This window comes from Rhamphochromis sp. 'chilingali' (assembly GCF_963969265.1).
Source record: "Rhamphochromis sp. 'chilingali' genome assembly, chromosome: 5".
NCBI classification, from domain to species: Eukaryota; Metazoa; Chordata; class Actinopteri; order Cichliformes; family Cichlidae; genus Rhamphochromis; species Rhamphochromis sp. 'chilingali'.
The window spans coordinates 8,171,323-8,189,168 of NC_137932.1; the positions used below are offsets into that span (position 1 = coordinate 8,171,323).

The 17,846-nt window shown below is 38.3% G+C and overlaps 2 protein-coding genes across 4 annotated transcripts; one reads left to right on the top strand and one right to left on the bottom strand.

Moving 5' to 3' along the window:
* Nucleotides 1-4,943: 4,943 nt before the first annotated feature.
* Nucleotides 4,944-7,421, top strand: LOC308396532 (uncharacterized protein). Its single transcript, XM_080881909.1, has 3 exons — nucleotides 4,944-5,217; nucleotides 5,406-5,468; nucleotides 5,820-7,421. Exons 1-3 carry the CDS (start codon nucleotides 5,116-5,118, stop codon nucleotides 6,930-6,932), a joined length of 1,278 nt encoding a protein of 425 aa, XP_080738035.1. The 5' UTR covers nucleotides 4,944-5,115; the 3' UTR covers nucleotides 6,933-7,421.
* Nucleotides 7,422-7,448: 27 nt separating this feature from the next.
* Nucleotides 7,449-13,981, bottom strand: LOC308396533 (G2/M phase-specific E3 ubiquitin-protein ligase-like). Of its 3 annotated transcripts, XM_080881911.1 has the most exons (10): nucleotides 13,833-13,981; nucleotides 13,582-13,644; nucleotides 11,307-11,732; nucleotides 11,040-11,100; nucleotides 10,004-10,099; nucleotides 9,484-9,776; nucleotides 8,973-9,196; nucleotides 8,492-8,688; nucleotides 8,191-8,380; nucleotides 7,453-7,938 (listed from the first exon to the last, which is right to left on the bottom strand). In XM_080881911.1, exons 1-5 carry the CDS (start codon nucleotides 13,932-13,934, stop codon nucleotides 10,041-10,043), a joined length of 711 nt encoding a protein of 236 aa, XP_080738037.1. In that variant the 5' UTR covers nucleotides 13,935-13,981; the 3' UTR covers nucleotides 7,453-7,938; nucleotides 8,191-8,380; nucleotides 8,492-8,688; nucleotides 8,973-9,196; nucleotides 9,484-9,776; nucleotides 10,004-10,040. The 3 variants fall into 3 exon arrangements, with proteins under 3 accessions (XP_080738036.1, XP_080738037.1, XP_080738038.1); XM_080881912.1 differs by lacking the exon at nucleotides 8,973-9,196; XM_080881910.1 differs by lacking the exons at nucleotides 11,040-11,100; nucleotides 11,307-11,732; nucleotides 13,582-13,644; nucleotides 13,833-13,981 and adding an exon at nucleotides 10,325-10,975 and having other exon boundaries at nucleotides 7,449-7,938.
* Between the last annotated feature and the right edge of the window lie 3,865 nt (nucleotides 13,982-17,846).

A 17,846-nucleotide genomic window follows, 5' to 3' on the forward strand; every position in this document is an offset into this window, starting at 1 on the left:
TCAGAGCACTAGCTCTCACAGGAGATAGAGCTCTCAGCCGGAAGCACGAGTGCAACTGAAAAGACTCCTGACACACACCTACAGCTCTGGCTCAGACAGCGAAAGAATGAACCGAAGGGAGACATGATGGTAATATCAAGAAATAAATTTCACAGTGAGAGAAGGGACAGCAAATGAACGTTTGCGCGTGTGTATAATGATGTGTGTAACGTCTGTGATGCAGGATTCTCATCTGCAAAATGCGTGTTTGCGCTAACACACGCGGGATCTTGCTGGAACACACTTTTGTCTCGTTTTCATGGGCTTCCATTGTGAAAGCGCCAGAGGTGATGTTTGCACATTTACCCTGCAAAAACACATTATGAGCAAGTGTGTTTACGTAAGTGTTTGTAAGTGTCCCGGCCTCCATGAGCCCCTGAGTTGTCCATAAGGCTGAATGTGAGTCGGGGGTTAATGTGCTCACCCCTAGGCAGTGGAAGCGGCTTTCACTCTCTATTAAACTGTCCTTCATGTGGGAGCAGATGAGCCTCATTATATCAGAGTCCCCAGCTAATGACCACTAATCCCTTCCTACTGAGGAAAAAGTGAGTGAGAGGCAGGAAGGTGGGCTAAGCTCTGCAATCTGAGGAGAGATGGATGGAAAGTTGAAGATGGAGAAACTGTGACTAGAGGCTGGAATTAATATTATAATGTTTGACTGTTATTGACCTCCCCCTCTCTCCTTCTACACCCTCACCATTGCTGCTGACACACATACACCCACACACACACACACGCACACACACACATACACAGCCCACATCAGCACTCCTTCTCCTTCATTCCTTCATGCGGAGATCAGAGTGATGATCTCAGAGTGAGGGGAAACGGACTGTGAATGCATTAATGCCATCATCATCATCATCAGGGGACACGAAGCTTTATCTGTCATCATCCTGCGACAGCTAGGGCAGTTCTCCACAGGCCAGGCTATTACTCTCTATTACCCATCACACACACACACACAAACACACACACACACGTGGGTAATGATGGGGTGCATCCTTGGTCGTCTTCACCCTCCAAAATCTGATACATAATGTTTTTCCATCACAGTCTGGTTAAAAATTTATAAATCAATTTTCCTTTCAAAATACTGCTCGATCGACCAGAAGCCTTAAGAAATTTTTTTCCCCACCAGAGTCTGGCTTCAGCTGATCTACACTGAAATGAAATCGTCCTCTCTGTGCAGTACCCAGTTACTGCTATCAGTTGGTGATAGAAATATCTGCACACACAAACACATGCAAGGATAAAGATAAGGATAAAATTGAGAGAAAGGCAGAGTGGAGAAGAGGAGAGCGTGAGGATGGCAGAGTAAGGAGAGATTTTTCAGCAACCAGTATGATCAATATTTCTCCATTCTTCATTCTATTAGAGCGGCTCAGAAACAATTTTCCATGAGCCTTCACTCACTCTGGAATAAAATCTTCATTTTCTTTCTCTCTCTTACTCTTACAGTCATGCTTCATTTTCACTCTCCCACAGAGATAACAGTAATGATTTCATAACTGTTATTTAAAGTGATTGTTACCGGCCTCTGTCGAGGTGACAGTGAAACCTGCAGTATTTGTATTATCTTCCGTTTTTATTTTTATTTTGTGTTAGATACCCATCGTATTGTTTCATCAGGTTGGCGAGCTTTTTCTTCATCCTCATCAACAAGTTCTGGAGTAGAGAGTGAAGATCTTTTAACAAACTTTCGTTATGTTTGACGGGTGATTAGTAGCAATTGTTCCCATGCATGCACCTATATTTCCATGTGAACTGTAGACTCAGAGCTGATTTATTCCACATCAGCTGGCACAGACCTGAGGGAGGGCAACCTTTTCTGTCAGCTGTGGCACTTAAATAGCACAATAACTATAATGAAGAGTTCAAAGGGATGATTACATGGTACATCATGCCATGACAGCTAAACTCTCTGAAAGATGGCACCTGTTCGATGCAGACTTACACCTAAGTAATATACTTTCAGATATTTAACTTTTTCTGTGAAACATCAGTTTACTGCATAGAAAGTGGATGTAAATATGGTATGGGCTGGCATTTATTTATATATTATATATCTTAATGACCACTCAAAGGACTTTACACAACAAGCTCAACACTAAATTAGAAAAATCTTGGCTTCTCGTTCATGTTACCTAGAGAGTGCATACTTGTGACTTTGCTAAACCCCATATAAAGTTTTAGACAGGGGTCTCAAACATAAGGCCCAGAGGCCAGAATCGGACTGGCAAAGACTTCAATCCAGCCCACTGGATGGAGTTTGAAAAATGTGAAGGATGGCATACATTTTGGACTTTTAACAGTAACCGAAGCTTTCCTACTGATAAAGATCTCCCCCACAGGTATTCATACTACACCAAAGTACTTAAGTAATGTTTAAACAATTAAATGACAGAAATGTTCAAATTTTTTTTCACTACCCAACATAGAAATTTCTGAAAAAAATAGAACTTTCTGTTTTATAATTACAGGACAACGTCTTTATCATGTACATAAAACAAGACATTCTGTTGAATTTGCTCTTCTTTTTCTTATGTTTAGATATATCAGGATTAAATGTGTAGTTTAGTGTATTTACACTGACACAGAGGGAAGTTTCACTGCTCCAGCCCATTTCAGATCAAAATGGGCTGTATGAGGCTCCCTGTGTAAAATAAGTTTGAAATCCCTGTTCTGGAGGATAAACGAGAAGGTAATATGTTACAAACATGATTAAGTATTTTGGTAGCCACAATCATTTTAAATGATTAACCTGAGAAAATCTTCCACTGTGTTTATAACGCATGTTAGGTTTCGAAGTCTGACTGATGTCCCATCAGCCTTTATTATTACTTTGCATGAGTGATGTTAGTGAACTCACATTCTAGTCATATGTCTTGATGCATTCTCAATCATCCAGGAAAGTAAATCTCCAAAAGTTGACTGAAGAAGTCACTTGGATGAGTGACGAAATGTTTCTCCCACAAAAACGCTACGACCAGATGAACAGATTCAACTTTTGGAGATTCTAGTCATACTGACCGCAAGTCAGAGTTTACCTATATGTACATGCTTCAAGCACTCCACTGACCTGACAGAGCCAATGAGAATCATCAATTCAGCTAACATTTATGTCTTTAGGTGGAAACCTACAAAGGCACTGGGGGAACATTCAAATCCCAAACAGAGAAGGTTTAACCCAAGTACCTTCTTGTTGTGAGGTTACAGAGTTAACCACTCCACAACCTTCTAGCCACCACATGTTAAACTAAGATTCACTAGCTGGCACCACATCCACATTTTAGGTTTGACAGCATTTCTGGTAGGTAATGGCAGATGGCTTGAACACGAATTGAGGCTGTGGTTTGGCTGGTCAGTGGCGTCACTCGATGAGTCATGAGAGCATCTCGTTCACAAAACTCAAAGACCCCATTTTTCAAACCTGGCAACGAGGGAAATGCTACAAAAAACAATGCTATGGTCCCCCAAGTCTGATGGTGTACTGTTGCCTCAACGTCCACCTTTGTTGTAGCGTTCGTGCTGCATATTAATTATGCCACAGGACACTCGGACACGTTGCTATAACAACAACATTGCACATAAGGTGGTACTCAATTGTAAGGGAAAACCAAGTCGAGCCGAGTTGAGTCATGGTGAGTCGCTTTGAGTAGGTACTAAGTACTTAAGTGCTAAATTAGAATTTTGATTAAATTACACACACTGTCTTCAGCATTGCTGCTCACTTTTAGAGAAGAATTGCACATTTAAATCTGCAGATTTCCCAGTGAAAGTTATTTCAACTTTAGGTTAGTTTTTACAATAATAAACCGTTTAGATATAATTAAAGCCATTCTTGAGTCATCACACGTAACTACTGTATGTCTACTCATTTTCTTTTTTGCAAGAAATTGCCACTTTACGTCAGTCATAAGTAAACTCAAAGCAAGTGTTTTGACATTAGCATCGTCTCGTCTCATTGGAAGATTATCCACTTGTTTCAGAAGTATAATTCAAGGACTGCAAAGAAGCTAAAACTGTAGTAATCTGGATGCTTTTTGGACACAAACCGCTTGCACTAATATCTCAAGCAGTGGATTCAAGGGTGTTTCAGTTCTTGACTCAATCAAAAAAAAAAAAAAAAAAAAAAGCACAGCAATTTTCTTTAACGATTACCCAAAGCCAATCACAGAGGTACTGATTAGTGCTTCAGCGTCTGCTTTGGCTTGATAGCGCTCATTTCAGGAAATGAAGCCATCTCTGGGAAAATAACATATGAAAAACACACATGTGCACTCAGTCCAATAACTCGCTCAATCATGTCGAGAGAGTTGAGGACAATTTTAATACAAACTTTATTTGGTGCCATTAGTCAGATCACTTCTGACAGCGACAGTGTAGCATTTCTAACAACCGCTTTGCCAATTAGGAACCATTCCTTCTGTTATTTGTGTGCCATTGAGCAAATATTTGAACCAGTAAAGTATGGGGCGCCGTTTGTAAACTGAAACATGCCGAAATTAACAGCAACATTTTTCCACATTTAGCTCTAAATCTTACAAAAACATGTTTTTTCGAGTCATTTTTTACAACATTTAGTAAAATATTTGTAACTTTTCATATTTAAAACAGGATTTTAAATGTTAAATCTAAATGCTAAATGTTAAATCTAAATGTTAAATGTTAAATCTAAATGCTAAATGTTAAATGTAAATATTATATTTAAATGTAAATGTTAAATGTTAAATGTAAATATTATATTTAAATGTAAATGTAAATGTTAAATGTAAATATTATATATAAATCTAAATGTTAAATCTAAATGTTATATATAAATCTAAATGTTAAATGTTAAATCTAAATATTATATATAAATCTAAATGTTAAATGTTAAATCTAAATGTTACGGGAAACTAAATATTTAGCTAATATGCAAATTTATTGTACGGGTCAACGGAAATACCAAAATAAAAGCTTCAAGAAAACCTCCCGCGCTAAAGTGTGCCGGTCGCGGTCAGGTTCTGTGTTTGCGCTCCTCTTACGGTCACTTTTGACTGCCATGAGCTGCTTCGACTATTCCCTACCAGCATGTCCAGCGATTTAGCTGAAAACATTGGAAGAGCCGTTTTGTCGGCCATCCAACGATTCAGCGGTAATGCACCCTCGACCTCACAAACGCCGCAGCACTTGGTAAGTTTATTGTATAGCATTTTGGACGGGTTGATAGCAGTGTTAGCAAAACTAGCAAAGCTAAATTACTTAGCTAGTCCTCAATTATTTCATTTGGTAGGCAGCAGACAGAGATCGAACATCATACAACTCTATTTATTTATTTGGTAGGTAGGTAACAGTCGTTCTTGATGTAAATGTTTCCTTAGGAATCCAGCAATGCACCTGGACCAAGTAGACCTGCCGTCTCCACTGGGATACCATACTGCTCGGTAGGCCTTCTTACACATATCATTTAGCTGACTAATTTCTGTTTTTTCTTTGGTGTAATATGTCACCTTAAATTAAATCCTGTCAAAGTAATGATTCTGATTCTACATACATTTCATCTTCTTAGGGGTCCATCACTAGCAGTGTCACATCACCACCAACAACATTCACAAGTTTTACGTCATATTTTATTACTGTTTTTGCTCTGAAGTGTCTTTTGATTGCTCACTTTCATATTTTAAAACTATTGATAAAATATTACTCTAGCTAATCTGTCACAGTACAATTGCCTCAAATTACCCATCTTTTGTTATAGAATTGTGCTCATTGAGATTTTCTGTGCCGTGTTCTAGGATGGTTACCAAGGAAGGCTTCAGATTTCCAAAGAGGAATTGGAAAATGTTCTTTCCCTGAAAACATCTTTTACTGAAGCTGCATCTATCCTTTCCATCTCCAGGCCCACTCTGTATAAGTTACTGCAAGACTATAATATCTCAGAGTCAAAATTCAATGTAATCAGTGACCATGAGTTAGATCAGATAGTGTCCCAGATAAAAACTGAACATCCAAATGTTGGAGAAGTGATGCTGATGGGTCATCTGCGTTCCAAAAACATAGTGGTTCAAAGATGGCGCGTAAGAAAGTCACTGCGGAGGGTGGACTCGGCTGGTGTTCTATCCAGGAGAAGAACTGCAGTTGCTCGGCGAGTATATTCTGTGCCTCATCCAAATTTCATATGGCACATAGATGGAAATCACAAACTGATTCGTTGGAAGTTTGTTGTTCATGGTGCAATAGATGGATACAGCAGGATGTTGATGTTTCTTCGGTGCTCCAGCAATAATCGAGCTGAGACTGTGAAAGCCCTCTTTACTGCAGCTGTTGGACAATTTGGCAGACCCCTGCATATCAGGACTGATCACGGAGGAGAGAATGCTCAGATTTGGGAGGACATGCGAGCAAGCAGGGGTGAAAGCTCTGTCTTAATGGGAAGTTCTGTGCACAACCAGAGGATTGAGCATTTCAACCGAGACTTAAACAACAACTGTAGCCGCATTTATGCACCTATATTTTATGAATTGGAATCACTTGGTATCCTAGACTTAGAAAATGCAACAGACCTATTTTGCCTTCATTATGTGTTTCTACCACGAATCAACCGCACTTTGAAGGAATTCAAAGCTGGATATAACAATCACTCTGTTTCCACTGAAGGTAATAGAACTCCCATCCAGCTTTTTGCCTGCGGAACTCATGTGTCTCATCGTCACAACCCAGAACTTTCTACAGCAGAGGTCTCCATACCCTCCTTGTCAAACTCTGAAAGTAGGTTTGTCCCATTAAATGACAGTGATTTACAAGAGCTATATACAAGCATTCACCCTTTTGAAGAAGACAACAATAATGGTAAAACATTGTTTCAACGAACACAGCAGTATATTTTTAACAAACTTGTAAATGTGTGACCTCAACCACAGGATACCAGCGATGTTCTAAAGAGTGATGACACTTAATATTCTTAAATGCTGTACAGCAAATGCAGTTTTTGTACTACTGCAGAAGCCCCTCCCCTCTAGCAGTGATGCCTCCTGCCACATAAGGACAGAGTTAATGACTGACAGTGACTCATAGGCTATTCAGAAGGCTACAACCACTTTTAGTTTATGGGTAAAACCAGTTATTCAGATTGAAGTAAAGATCAAATTCACACTGTAATACAGTATAACAGTGAAAATTATCAACACTGAACAGTCAGTCTTTAAATCAATTCACAAGATTATCTACAGTATTGTTTTAATCATTGTAAAGTTGCAATAGTCTTAATAAATGTTGCTGTTAGATGTCTAAGTAATCCTGGCTTGTTCTACAAAGCATGTTTAGTATACTCTGTGCATAAACTGTTTTGAAGTGTCCTTGTTTAAAAAAGAAAAGCTTAATAAAATTGTATTACACCAGTGACTTTATTGATTTGTCGTTGAAAATACAGAGTTAGCATTTTTATAAATCTATTGAAGCTTTGAAAATTATTACATTTCAACATTAAATGCAGTCAGAATTTATTTCAACTATCTTGTATGAAGCAAAGTTACTTGAAACTACAATTAATGAACAGGATTAGAGTTAACAAACCCACCATTTTAATTTCACTTTTTTTGGAACATGTTTAGATGGTGCTAAATAAAGCTCCATTCATGAGTGCTACTAAGAAGCAGTAATGAAAAGCATCATCATCAGCCATTGTTGTTTCATTCACAAAAAGCTGAAGCTCATTTGCACATGTGTGTGCAATCGGGAGATGTTTGCTTTCATCGTGAATGAATGTTATTTTAGGAGCTGGTTGAAAACCTATGGCTGGAACCTTGCTGCTCCCGGTGGCAAAAGCCAAGATGTGACCAGGCCTCAAAGCCTTCACAAATGCCTCTTCATCCTTGGTAAGAGTCCTTTCTCCAAGTGAGTCTCTCAGCTCTTCATCTAAAAACAAAGAAAAACCACCGTTAACCTGGGGACACTAAAATAGTTAAAGCTTGAGCTAACAACTAAATGATGGCTAATGTTTTTATAAAAAATACAGAGGTTCTGTCTTTGCCTTGCTTGTCAGTTGTAAGCTATCATACATCTTTATTCCTGTTTTGTGTGCGCGCATGTGACATAAAAAGACAAAGTTTTACTTTAGTGTCCCGAATTGTTTCATGGCCAGACTACATTATGTGAATTTCTGCTTACTTTCGACACACTGGAGAAATTCCCGAAATTTGACCACCATCAGCTCCTCTCTAACTCTTCTGTTGCTCCCAAGGACAGAATAGCTTGGCCTGAGAACCCCAGCAATTAAACTGGCTGTCAGATCTTTGTCCTCCCCCGATAGGTCAAGCAGAACACGCAAACTGGGGTTCTCTCTCAGGAGTGATAAAATCTAGACAGAAAAGTTTAAATAATGGTTAAATTCCAGTTTTAAATATAAAAAGTAGCTCACTCTAAATGATTATAAAATGACCAATTGATACAGAAAAAATATAAATCTCACTCCATAGTAGGACAAGCCATCAGTTGATCGAAACAGCTTTGCCGTTGCAGAACTGCAAGGTATAGAGCTGCATTTTTCACAAACAGATCTTTATTGGCCATGGTGACTGTGAGTGGAAGACCTTCAACTTGATATCGCCATGAGTCGCAGCAGCTGACTGCTTCCTCCAAATCATGTTGAGTTGTTGCATTTACAACCTAAATATTTAAGAAAAACACTTTAAATGTTTGTTTTTTACCAGTGTACACAAATACTGCAGATGGTTCATTTTAATTGGACTCGAAACGTTTTTGTTTTGGTTTATTTGGCTGTATTTCACCAATATTTTTTTTTTTAACAAAAAGGAAACAAATTGAAAATATAATACATGGAATTGCCTCTAATAACCAAAAGTGTATTTATTATATATTATAAAAGAAGACCAGAAGACTTGTGAATATAGGAAATATTACAATATTCTTGTTATAATATTGCAATTCACCTTTTTCAGATTCTCTCTTAACTCAGGGTCACCTATATCATCCGGTGTTAGGTGTACTTGAAGAATGTCTCCTGACACAATGTAGTCTACTACATGTGGAGAGAGAAAGGCAGGTGCTTCTCCACCTTGCACTATTATCGTGGACAACATCCTGCCAATGGTTCGATATACTCCATTTTGCAAGTGTAGGATGTTAAATTTCAGTGTGCATCCATTTGGTGTAGCTGAAAAATAACACACAAAAAAGTATATTCTGTACAGACCCCAAACTGATATCTTGAGATTGACAGACAAAAATGTATTACTTTTTTTTTTTTTACTGTTTCAGACACACAGAACATAACAGATTTATTATCTGTAGTCATTTATTAACTTGTTAATGTTCTGTCAAATAATGTTCAGATCAGGTGGTTGTTGCGTTTGTAACATTATAAAAATGAGTGTCGTCAACAAGCCTTTAGGCCTTGAGTAAGTAAGTAAGTTAGTTAGTTTGACTGTGAAATCCTATTACCTTCAAAAGCACCACTGTCCTGAAAGATGGCCTTCACCAGTAAACGGAAAAACTCCCGCCTTGGCCCCCCAAGGTCAGCAGCATCTTCCTCTGTATCATGTTCATCGCTTGCAAATGTGACATAAAGCATCTCACAGCTTTCTGCAAACTTGGGTCTCTTGAACTGACGCAAAGCAGTCGACCACACATTGGCTCGACTGATATGGAGTTGTCTTGTTCCTGGTGTAATGACTTTCTCACTATGAGCTCTAAGAAGACCTTCAATTTCTTCTTTGCTGAGCTTCTTAAAAGACCTATATAAAAAAGGGACAATGACAAACAGATCTTGGGGAAAAATGGAAATTTGCTGTACATTTGACTCAAGTGCACAGAGTTACAACATATAATTATGTTGTGATAGTCCATATTAAATTAGTCAGAAATGAGCAATTACCTTTGTAATTGTGTAACTGCAAAAAAATGATGCAAGTAAAGATGCAAATAAAATATTCAATTATCAAAGGTTACTTTCAAATCTTACCTTGAAATATGAACTTCACTCTGTCTATCAGACTCTTCTAGGAGGCTACGCTGAATTGCCTCTTCAAGAGCTTCATCTTCCTCCAGAAAAATAGGGCTAAGTAGATAAGAGATATTAGAAATCATAAAACATGTCAGCCTTGAAGAATTTCTCACACTACATCATTAAAAAAAAAAAAAAAAAAAATTAAATGTAAATCCTAAAGTTGCAGTCATTCAGCAAAAAAAACCCCAAACATGCAAATTTGAAACTTGCATCAAAACAATATCCTAAACAACATCTAAAATGAAGGATTTCTTTAACCCCTAGACAACAGCTTACACAAATTCTGCCACATTATATGGAAACATCTGCTGTCCCTCTGCCTGTCCCTCATTTTCACTCTCTTGAATGCAGCTCTCTGTTTCCTGATGCTTGGCCTCACTTTCACCTGGTGTTGTAGACAACGCATGATGCACTGAACAAAGGAAAGAAGGTCAGCATGACTTGCTTCATAATGTTAACAGCCTTTATATATCCTTATATTAGTTTAAGTGAAAGTTGGGCACATATTCCTCCTTGGCTGTAATCACCTGTGATAATTCGTAAACATTAAAATGGTAAATGGCCTGTATTTGTATAGCACTTTTACTAGTCCCCCCTAAGGACCCCAAAGCGCTTTACACACCCAGTCATCCACCCATTCACACACTGGTGAAGGCAAGCTACAGTTGTAGCCACAGCTGCCCTGGGGCAGACTGACAGAGGCGAGGCTGCCATATCGCGCCATCGGCCCTTCTGGCCAACACCAGTAGGCGGTAGGTGAAGTGTCTTGCCCAAGGACACAACGACCGAGACTGTCCGAGCCGGGGCTCGAACCGGCAACCTTCCGATTACAAGGCAAACTCCCAACTCTTGAGCCACGATCGCCCCAATCGGACAAATTAACGATGCTCTCATCAAACAAACCCCCCAGGAATTATTATGCACTGCAGTAACAAAATCTAACTGGTCATCGACCTTAGAACCTCACTAGGTTTTCATTCACATCACATACCTCGTCTTCTCCGGCAGACTGGACTTTCAAAGTCACTATCAGACAGCTCTTCTGGTTCCTCCTGAGGGAAAAGAAAGCATGTTCTACATAAAATCAAATACAGTTGCACCAAATCACTGGTAACACAGAGGCACATGGCTGCACTAAAAACTGTTTACACCTGCTGAAATTGCAATATTAATTAATACAATTAATAAAATTATGTTAAGGGAACAGACTCACTTTTTAGACAATAAATATTTCTGCACTGCAATATAAAATGTTTACCTGTGCAGGTTTTTGTATCCCTGCCATTATATAGAGGCAGGTGGTGGAACAAATCGAGCCAACTTCTTGGCCACCCCAAAGAAAACTGCTAGAAACATTTGGTTTCATTAGTCGTTTACATCCTCTAATTGTACTCAAATACTCAAAAGGGAATGTCTGGCCAGTTGACAGTGCAAATGTTCTTCTGAAGATTGCTGCTATTTCTTCTCTAAGTTGTGCTTCAGACCAGTCAGATGTAAAGGAGATCTTCCCAATAAGGCCATCTTGTGCTAGTTTTGCTCGTGAATCTCCTCTCGGTATGAGAAACGTTGATGTTGAAGACAAGGGCAAGCACACAACATCTTTTGTATAGTGTTTGCAGGTCTTGTTTTTTCTCACAAAATGTGAGCGCGTAGCATGAGCTTGAGGAACTGATGGAAGAGGAACCTGAAATGAATTCAAACACAGATACAGATAGACACCTATGCATTACAATACATCCGTAAGGTTTCTGTTATCTGTTCATTAAAAACAAACAAACAAACTGTAGACTCAGACCATCTTACTATTGTCTACCCATTACACAGAAAACTGAACCTTTTGTATCTTGTAGATTAGCATTTGGTGATTGTTGGTCAAGTTGGTGATTCAGTTCCCAGGTGCTCTAATCTAGAGCTCCCAATGAGTTTATCCGACTATGACTGTGTGCGAACGTTGGACAGAAAAAGTGCTTGTATTAATCTGTGCATGTGAATGGGTAAATGAGATCTGTTGTATAAAGTGCTTTGAGCACTCAATTAGAGTAGCAAAGGCCTGCAATTAGGTCAGTGTGTATTTGGACCCTAACAAGTTTTATTTTGTTGCCCGTTTACTGAAACATATTCCAATCAAAATTATATCATGGACATGATGTGCAGACTAAGCTTTAATTTAGGGTATCCATATTAAAATGATGATGTCATTACCAATTAAGCAGATAAAAGGCCAGGAATTGATTTGAGACGTAGTGTTTGCATTTTGAAAATTTTACTGTGAACAGACAACATGCGGTCAAAGAGAACATAACAGAAAAAAGAAAATTAAGAAATTAATACAGCCACTACAGTGACCATCAAAACGATGAAAAATATTGACGTAAAATTTATTTTGCGACACCACAGAACAAATGATAGCGTATAATATGAAATGATAGATGTTTTCATATTGTCATATCGAACAGCCCTAATACAGAGGGTTCACTGCAAGGTGCAAGCCACTCATAAGCCTCAAGAATAGAAAGGCTAGAATGGACTTAACAAAAAAAAAAAAAAAAAAAAAAAAAAAACATCTAGTAAAAGCCAGCTAAATTTTGGAAAAACATTCTTTGGACAGATAAAACCAAGATCAACCTCTACCAGAATGATGGCAAGAAAAAAGTATGGAGAAGGGTGGAACGACTCATGATCCAAAGCATACCACATCATCTGTAAAACATGGCAGAGGCAGTGTGATGGTTTGGGCGTGCATGGCTGCCAGTGGCACTGGTAGTGTTTACTGAATATGTGACACGGGACTGAAGCAGCTGAATGTGTTCAGAGACATACTTGTCTGCTTAAGTCCAGCTAAAAGTAGTCACATTGATTGGACAGCATTTAATAATAAAGATGGAAGATGACCCAAAACATACAGTCCAAGCACCCCATGACTTTAATAAAGTAAAGAAATAGAATATTCTTGAATGGCCAAGTCAGTCACTGGATTTTAACCCAATTGAGCATACATTTCAGTTGTTGAAGACTAAATTTAGGACAGAAAGGCCCACAAACAAACAGCAACTGAAAGCCAATGCAGTAAAGGCCTGGCAGAGCCTTAGTAAGGAGGAATGCCAGCATCTGGTGGTGTCCATGACTTCAAGACTTCAGGCTGTCATTGCCAACAAAGGGTTTTGAATAAAGTAATAGAAATTATCATTTTATTTTCAGTTATTTAATTTGTCTAATTACTTTAGAGCCTCTGAAATGATAGGATTGTGTTTACAAATTAATTTTTCCCTCTCACATTTTTATGCATTCATTTAGTCCAACCCACTGAATTAAAACTTAAAGTCTGCACTTCAACTGCATTGGAGTAGTTTCATTTTTAATTCATTCTGGTAATGTACAGAAGCAACATTAGAAAATGTGTCTGTATCCAACTACTTATGAACCTGACTGTATATCAAAACCAGTCAGCTAAGATAAGATAACATACCTTTATTAGTCCCACAAGGGGAAATTTCATGATAAATGAATTAAATGATATGTGTAAGAAGGCCTACCGAGCAGTATGGTATCCCAGTGGAGACGGCAGGTCTACTTGGTCCAGGTGCATTGCTGGATTCCTAAGGAAACATTTACATCAAGAACGACTGTTACCTACCTACCAAATAAATAAATAGAGTTGTATGATGTTCGATCTCTGTCTGCTGCCTACCAAATGAAATAATTGAGGACTAGCTAAGTAATTTAGCTTTGCTAGTTTTGCTAACACTGCTATCAACCCGTCCAAAATGCTATACAATAAACTTACCAAGTGCTGCGGCGTTTGTGAGGTCGAGGGTGCATTACCGCTGAATCGTTGGATGGCCGACAAAACGGCTCTTCCAATGTTTTCAGCTAAATCGCTGGACATGCTGGTAGGGAATAGTCGAAGCAGCTCATGGCAGTCAAAAGTGACCGTAAGAGGAACGCAAACACAGAACCTGACCGCGACCGGCACACTTTAGCGCGGGAGGTTTTCTTGAAGCTTTTATTTTGGTATTTCCGTTGACCCGTACAATAAATTTGCATATTAGCTAAATATTTAGTTTCCCGTAACATTTAGATTTAACATTTAACATTTAGATTTATATATAACATTTAGATTTAACATTTAACATTTAGATTTATATATAACATTTAGATTTAACATTAACATTTAGATTTATATATAATATTTAGATTTAACATTTAACATTTAGATTTAACATTTAACATTTAGATTTAACATTTAACATTTAGATTTATATATAATATTTAGATTTAACATTTAACATTTAGATTTATATATAACATTTAGATTTAACATTTAACATTTAGATTTATATATAACATTTAGATTTAACATTTAACATTTAGATTTAACATTTAACATTTAGATTTAACATTTAACATTTAGATTTATATATAATATTTAGATTTAACATTTAACATTTAGATTTATATATAACATTTAGATTTAACATTTAACATTTAGATTTATATATAACATTTAGATTTAACATTTAACATTTAGATTTATATATAATATTTACATTTAACATTTAACATTTACATTTAAATATAATATTTACATTTAACATTTAACATTTACATTTAAATATAATATTTACATTTAACATTTAGCATTTAGATTTAACATTTAAAATCCTGTTTTATATATGAAAAGTTACAAATATTATACTAAATGTTGTAAAAAATGACTCGAAAAAACATGTTTTTGTAAGATTTAGAGCTAAATGTGGAAAAATGTTGCTGTTAATTTCGGCATGTTTCAGTTTACAAACGGCGCCCCATAGTAAAGCTGACTTAACTGACTGACTGGGACAGAGTATAGAGGTGAAAACAGAGTAAATGTGAAAGACTGGTACAAAGTTTGTGAAAAAGAGACCAAGAAAGAGAAAATCAATCTGAGGGCGTGTGCGTGAGAGAGAATGTGAGTGACAGGGTGTTTGCAAGGAGGATTTGCACAGTATTGATCTGTTGACCCTATGATCACTTTGATTAAATGTCACTCTCTTCAGTCAGATTCCCTGATTTAATTGATGATGATGAATTGATGGTGACGCTGCGTATCAGATTTTCCCTCTCCTTTAAGAGTCTTCCTTTTTCTGCAGAGCAGTCAGCCGGACCCACCATGCCCCATTCAATTTAGTTCAACAGCCCTTTTCAAAACAACCAGGCCATCATTAAATGTGTGAAGCGCATCCAAGGCAGACTCAGAGTATTTCTGATTTAGATGCTTGGCGGATGGACTCTTTTGATCTTGTGAAATGAAAGCAAATCTGAAAGTTTGATACATTTGTCAGAAACAACCATTCATACGATGCATTTTGGAACTTTTTCACTAATTTTGCTTGTTCTTCTTCACTTTCTTCCCCTCCTCCACAGCAGAAAGTTTTAATATGGTTAGAATAGAAGTCTGGCACCTTTTAACAACTTCCACAATTTGCAAGAGCTATTTCTAGGTCTGTTATTGTCACTCAAATGTCCTAATCCTCCAAGGATGCAATGACCTGTGGAGGAAATCTGCTGCTCTGGGACTCAGAAGTGGATGGACAGATGGATAGATGTGCACAGGGATGCGTGAAAGAAGGTGCCCTGAAAATTGGATTTCTCTCGCCTCGGCCTCTTAGACAAGGGAGGCTAAAAACAACAGGAAAAAAACATGAGAGTGTGAGAATGGAGAAGTAAGGGAGATGGAGGGGCATTGCCAGGGGCCCTGTCAGAGAATGCGCTGAAACGTGGAGTGGCTCTTTTTTCTCTTGCCCAAATTCCACACCCCATTAGCCCACCAAACCAGCAACTGGCCTTGGCCTCAAAGGTGGAGGGGATGGCTGTGAGTGCTGCAGGCAGAAAAGGGTAACACATACCCACAAGCCGTCCTCGAGAGGCGAGTGAGGCAGGAGCGTCGAGATGAGGCCCCAGCCTGCCAGATGTAGGATGCGGAGGTACTCAAGTGAGCCAGGGAAGGAAAGAAGGATGGAGGAAGATCAGGAGGAAAGAATTGGAATAGGATACACAACTCATGATAAACACATCCATCCTCATTATTGTAATAACCCGCCTCCCACGCACCAGTGCAGCCTCGCTCGTCCCCCTATCTATGTATCTCACCATCGGTTCACTTTTTCTCTGCACACACAAACGCATACACACACTCGCACACTGCTGGCAATACATTTCAAATAGATGTATCAGTGCTCAGAAATCCTGAATTCAAGTTTTATAAACCGCCCTTCTTCTGCTATCCGTGCAGACAAACTGTCTAATCTCAGAACTGCAGAACAAAATCACTTTTCGATGCAATATTGTCAGCCAGGAGAGGTTCCACACCAATACTTCTGTTAGATTATGAGTGAGTGTTTCCTGTGGCTCCCGCATTGTAAGCTCATCCTGCTCTTTCCGTGGTCCATGAGAAAAGCTGAGGGAAGCACTGGTAGGATTAGTGCACTAGCCATGGGGCTTAAGGCACTAAAACACACACACAAACGCATCTTTTTGTTAATTCATCATCCTCGGCTCCCCACTCACACGAATTTATAAGGTCCATATAGTCAACCCAGATTCTCTGTATTTGCCTCATTCACTGTTTAGCTAATGGCTGATATATTAAAGCACAGCAACAACAATGTGTCTTAGGCCACAGTCACACAGGCCTAGAGACCAGTTGGCAACCCATTAAACAACCTGTGTATGAACGGTTGCTGGCAGTTACAAGATGAAATTGGTTGCACAGAGGTATTCAATGCTGCACTGAAAATCTCCATGCAATTGCTTTGCTTTCTAGCTGCTACTGTCAAGATCTTCCATGCAAACTACAGGCATATATGCTTGCTATATATGTGCTAGCAAGCATAACTCCACCATATACCTTATCTTGAAACTGCCAGCTCCAGCAACCTCTATGTGCCAAGGGCTCACTAGTTGGTCTTCAGGCCTGATTGGGGCTTTAGCTATCAACTGTTCAGTCACACCTCATGCCCTTTGAATGGGAGTTTTGTCATTGTGGAAGGCACTTTTACCATCAGAATGCTTCATCAACGGGACAAAAATGATCAATTAGAACAACTTTGTATTGATTTACAGTGACCTTTCTTCTAAAGGACAAATTGAGGTAAATCATACCAACAAAATGCATTCCTGCACTGCAGGTACACAGTGACTATCTAATAAGTAGTGAGAGAATCAACTTAAAATACACTTGTCACCTTTTGAAAAAATGAACATAAATATAAATGTTCACTAACAAATAACGCAACTGATATCTTTCTTAATAATAAAGGCAAGGCTATAATATTAATTTTAATGCCAGGAGCTGAGTGTTACAACAGCTCCCTTCATGGATCCAATTGTAACAAAATATTTGCAACTAAGCAGCTCACAAGGAAACACTCTTCTGCACAGTTTACCTCAATGTAGTTGTATCCAATAACGTTGACAATGCTTAGCCTACATTTTTTTTAGATGTCAGATATTGTAGGCTGTGAATTTAAGAGAAAAATATATTTCTATTTTTCAGAAAAATTGGCCACTATTCTAGTGGTGACTAGATTTTAATTGAGCGATTTGAGTTATCCTTCAGTTATCTAATTGTCAAGAGATGTATTCTAAAGACACTTCTTCAGCTGAGAGTCAGAGAGTAGAAACACACATGCTGCAGCTTTTATTTGCAAGGGCGGTCACAGAGCGCTCGCACCCGAGAGTGGGGGCTCAGGGCACTGCTCGGGTCTTTATTTATATACAAAGGTAATACAACAGTGAATACAGTGAATGCACTTGTAGG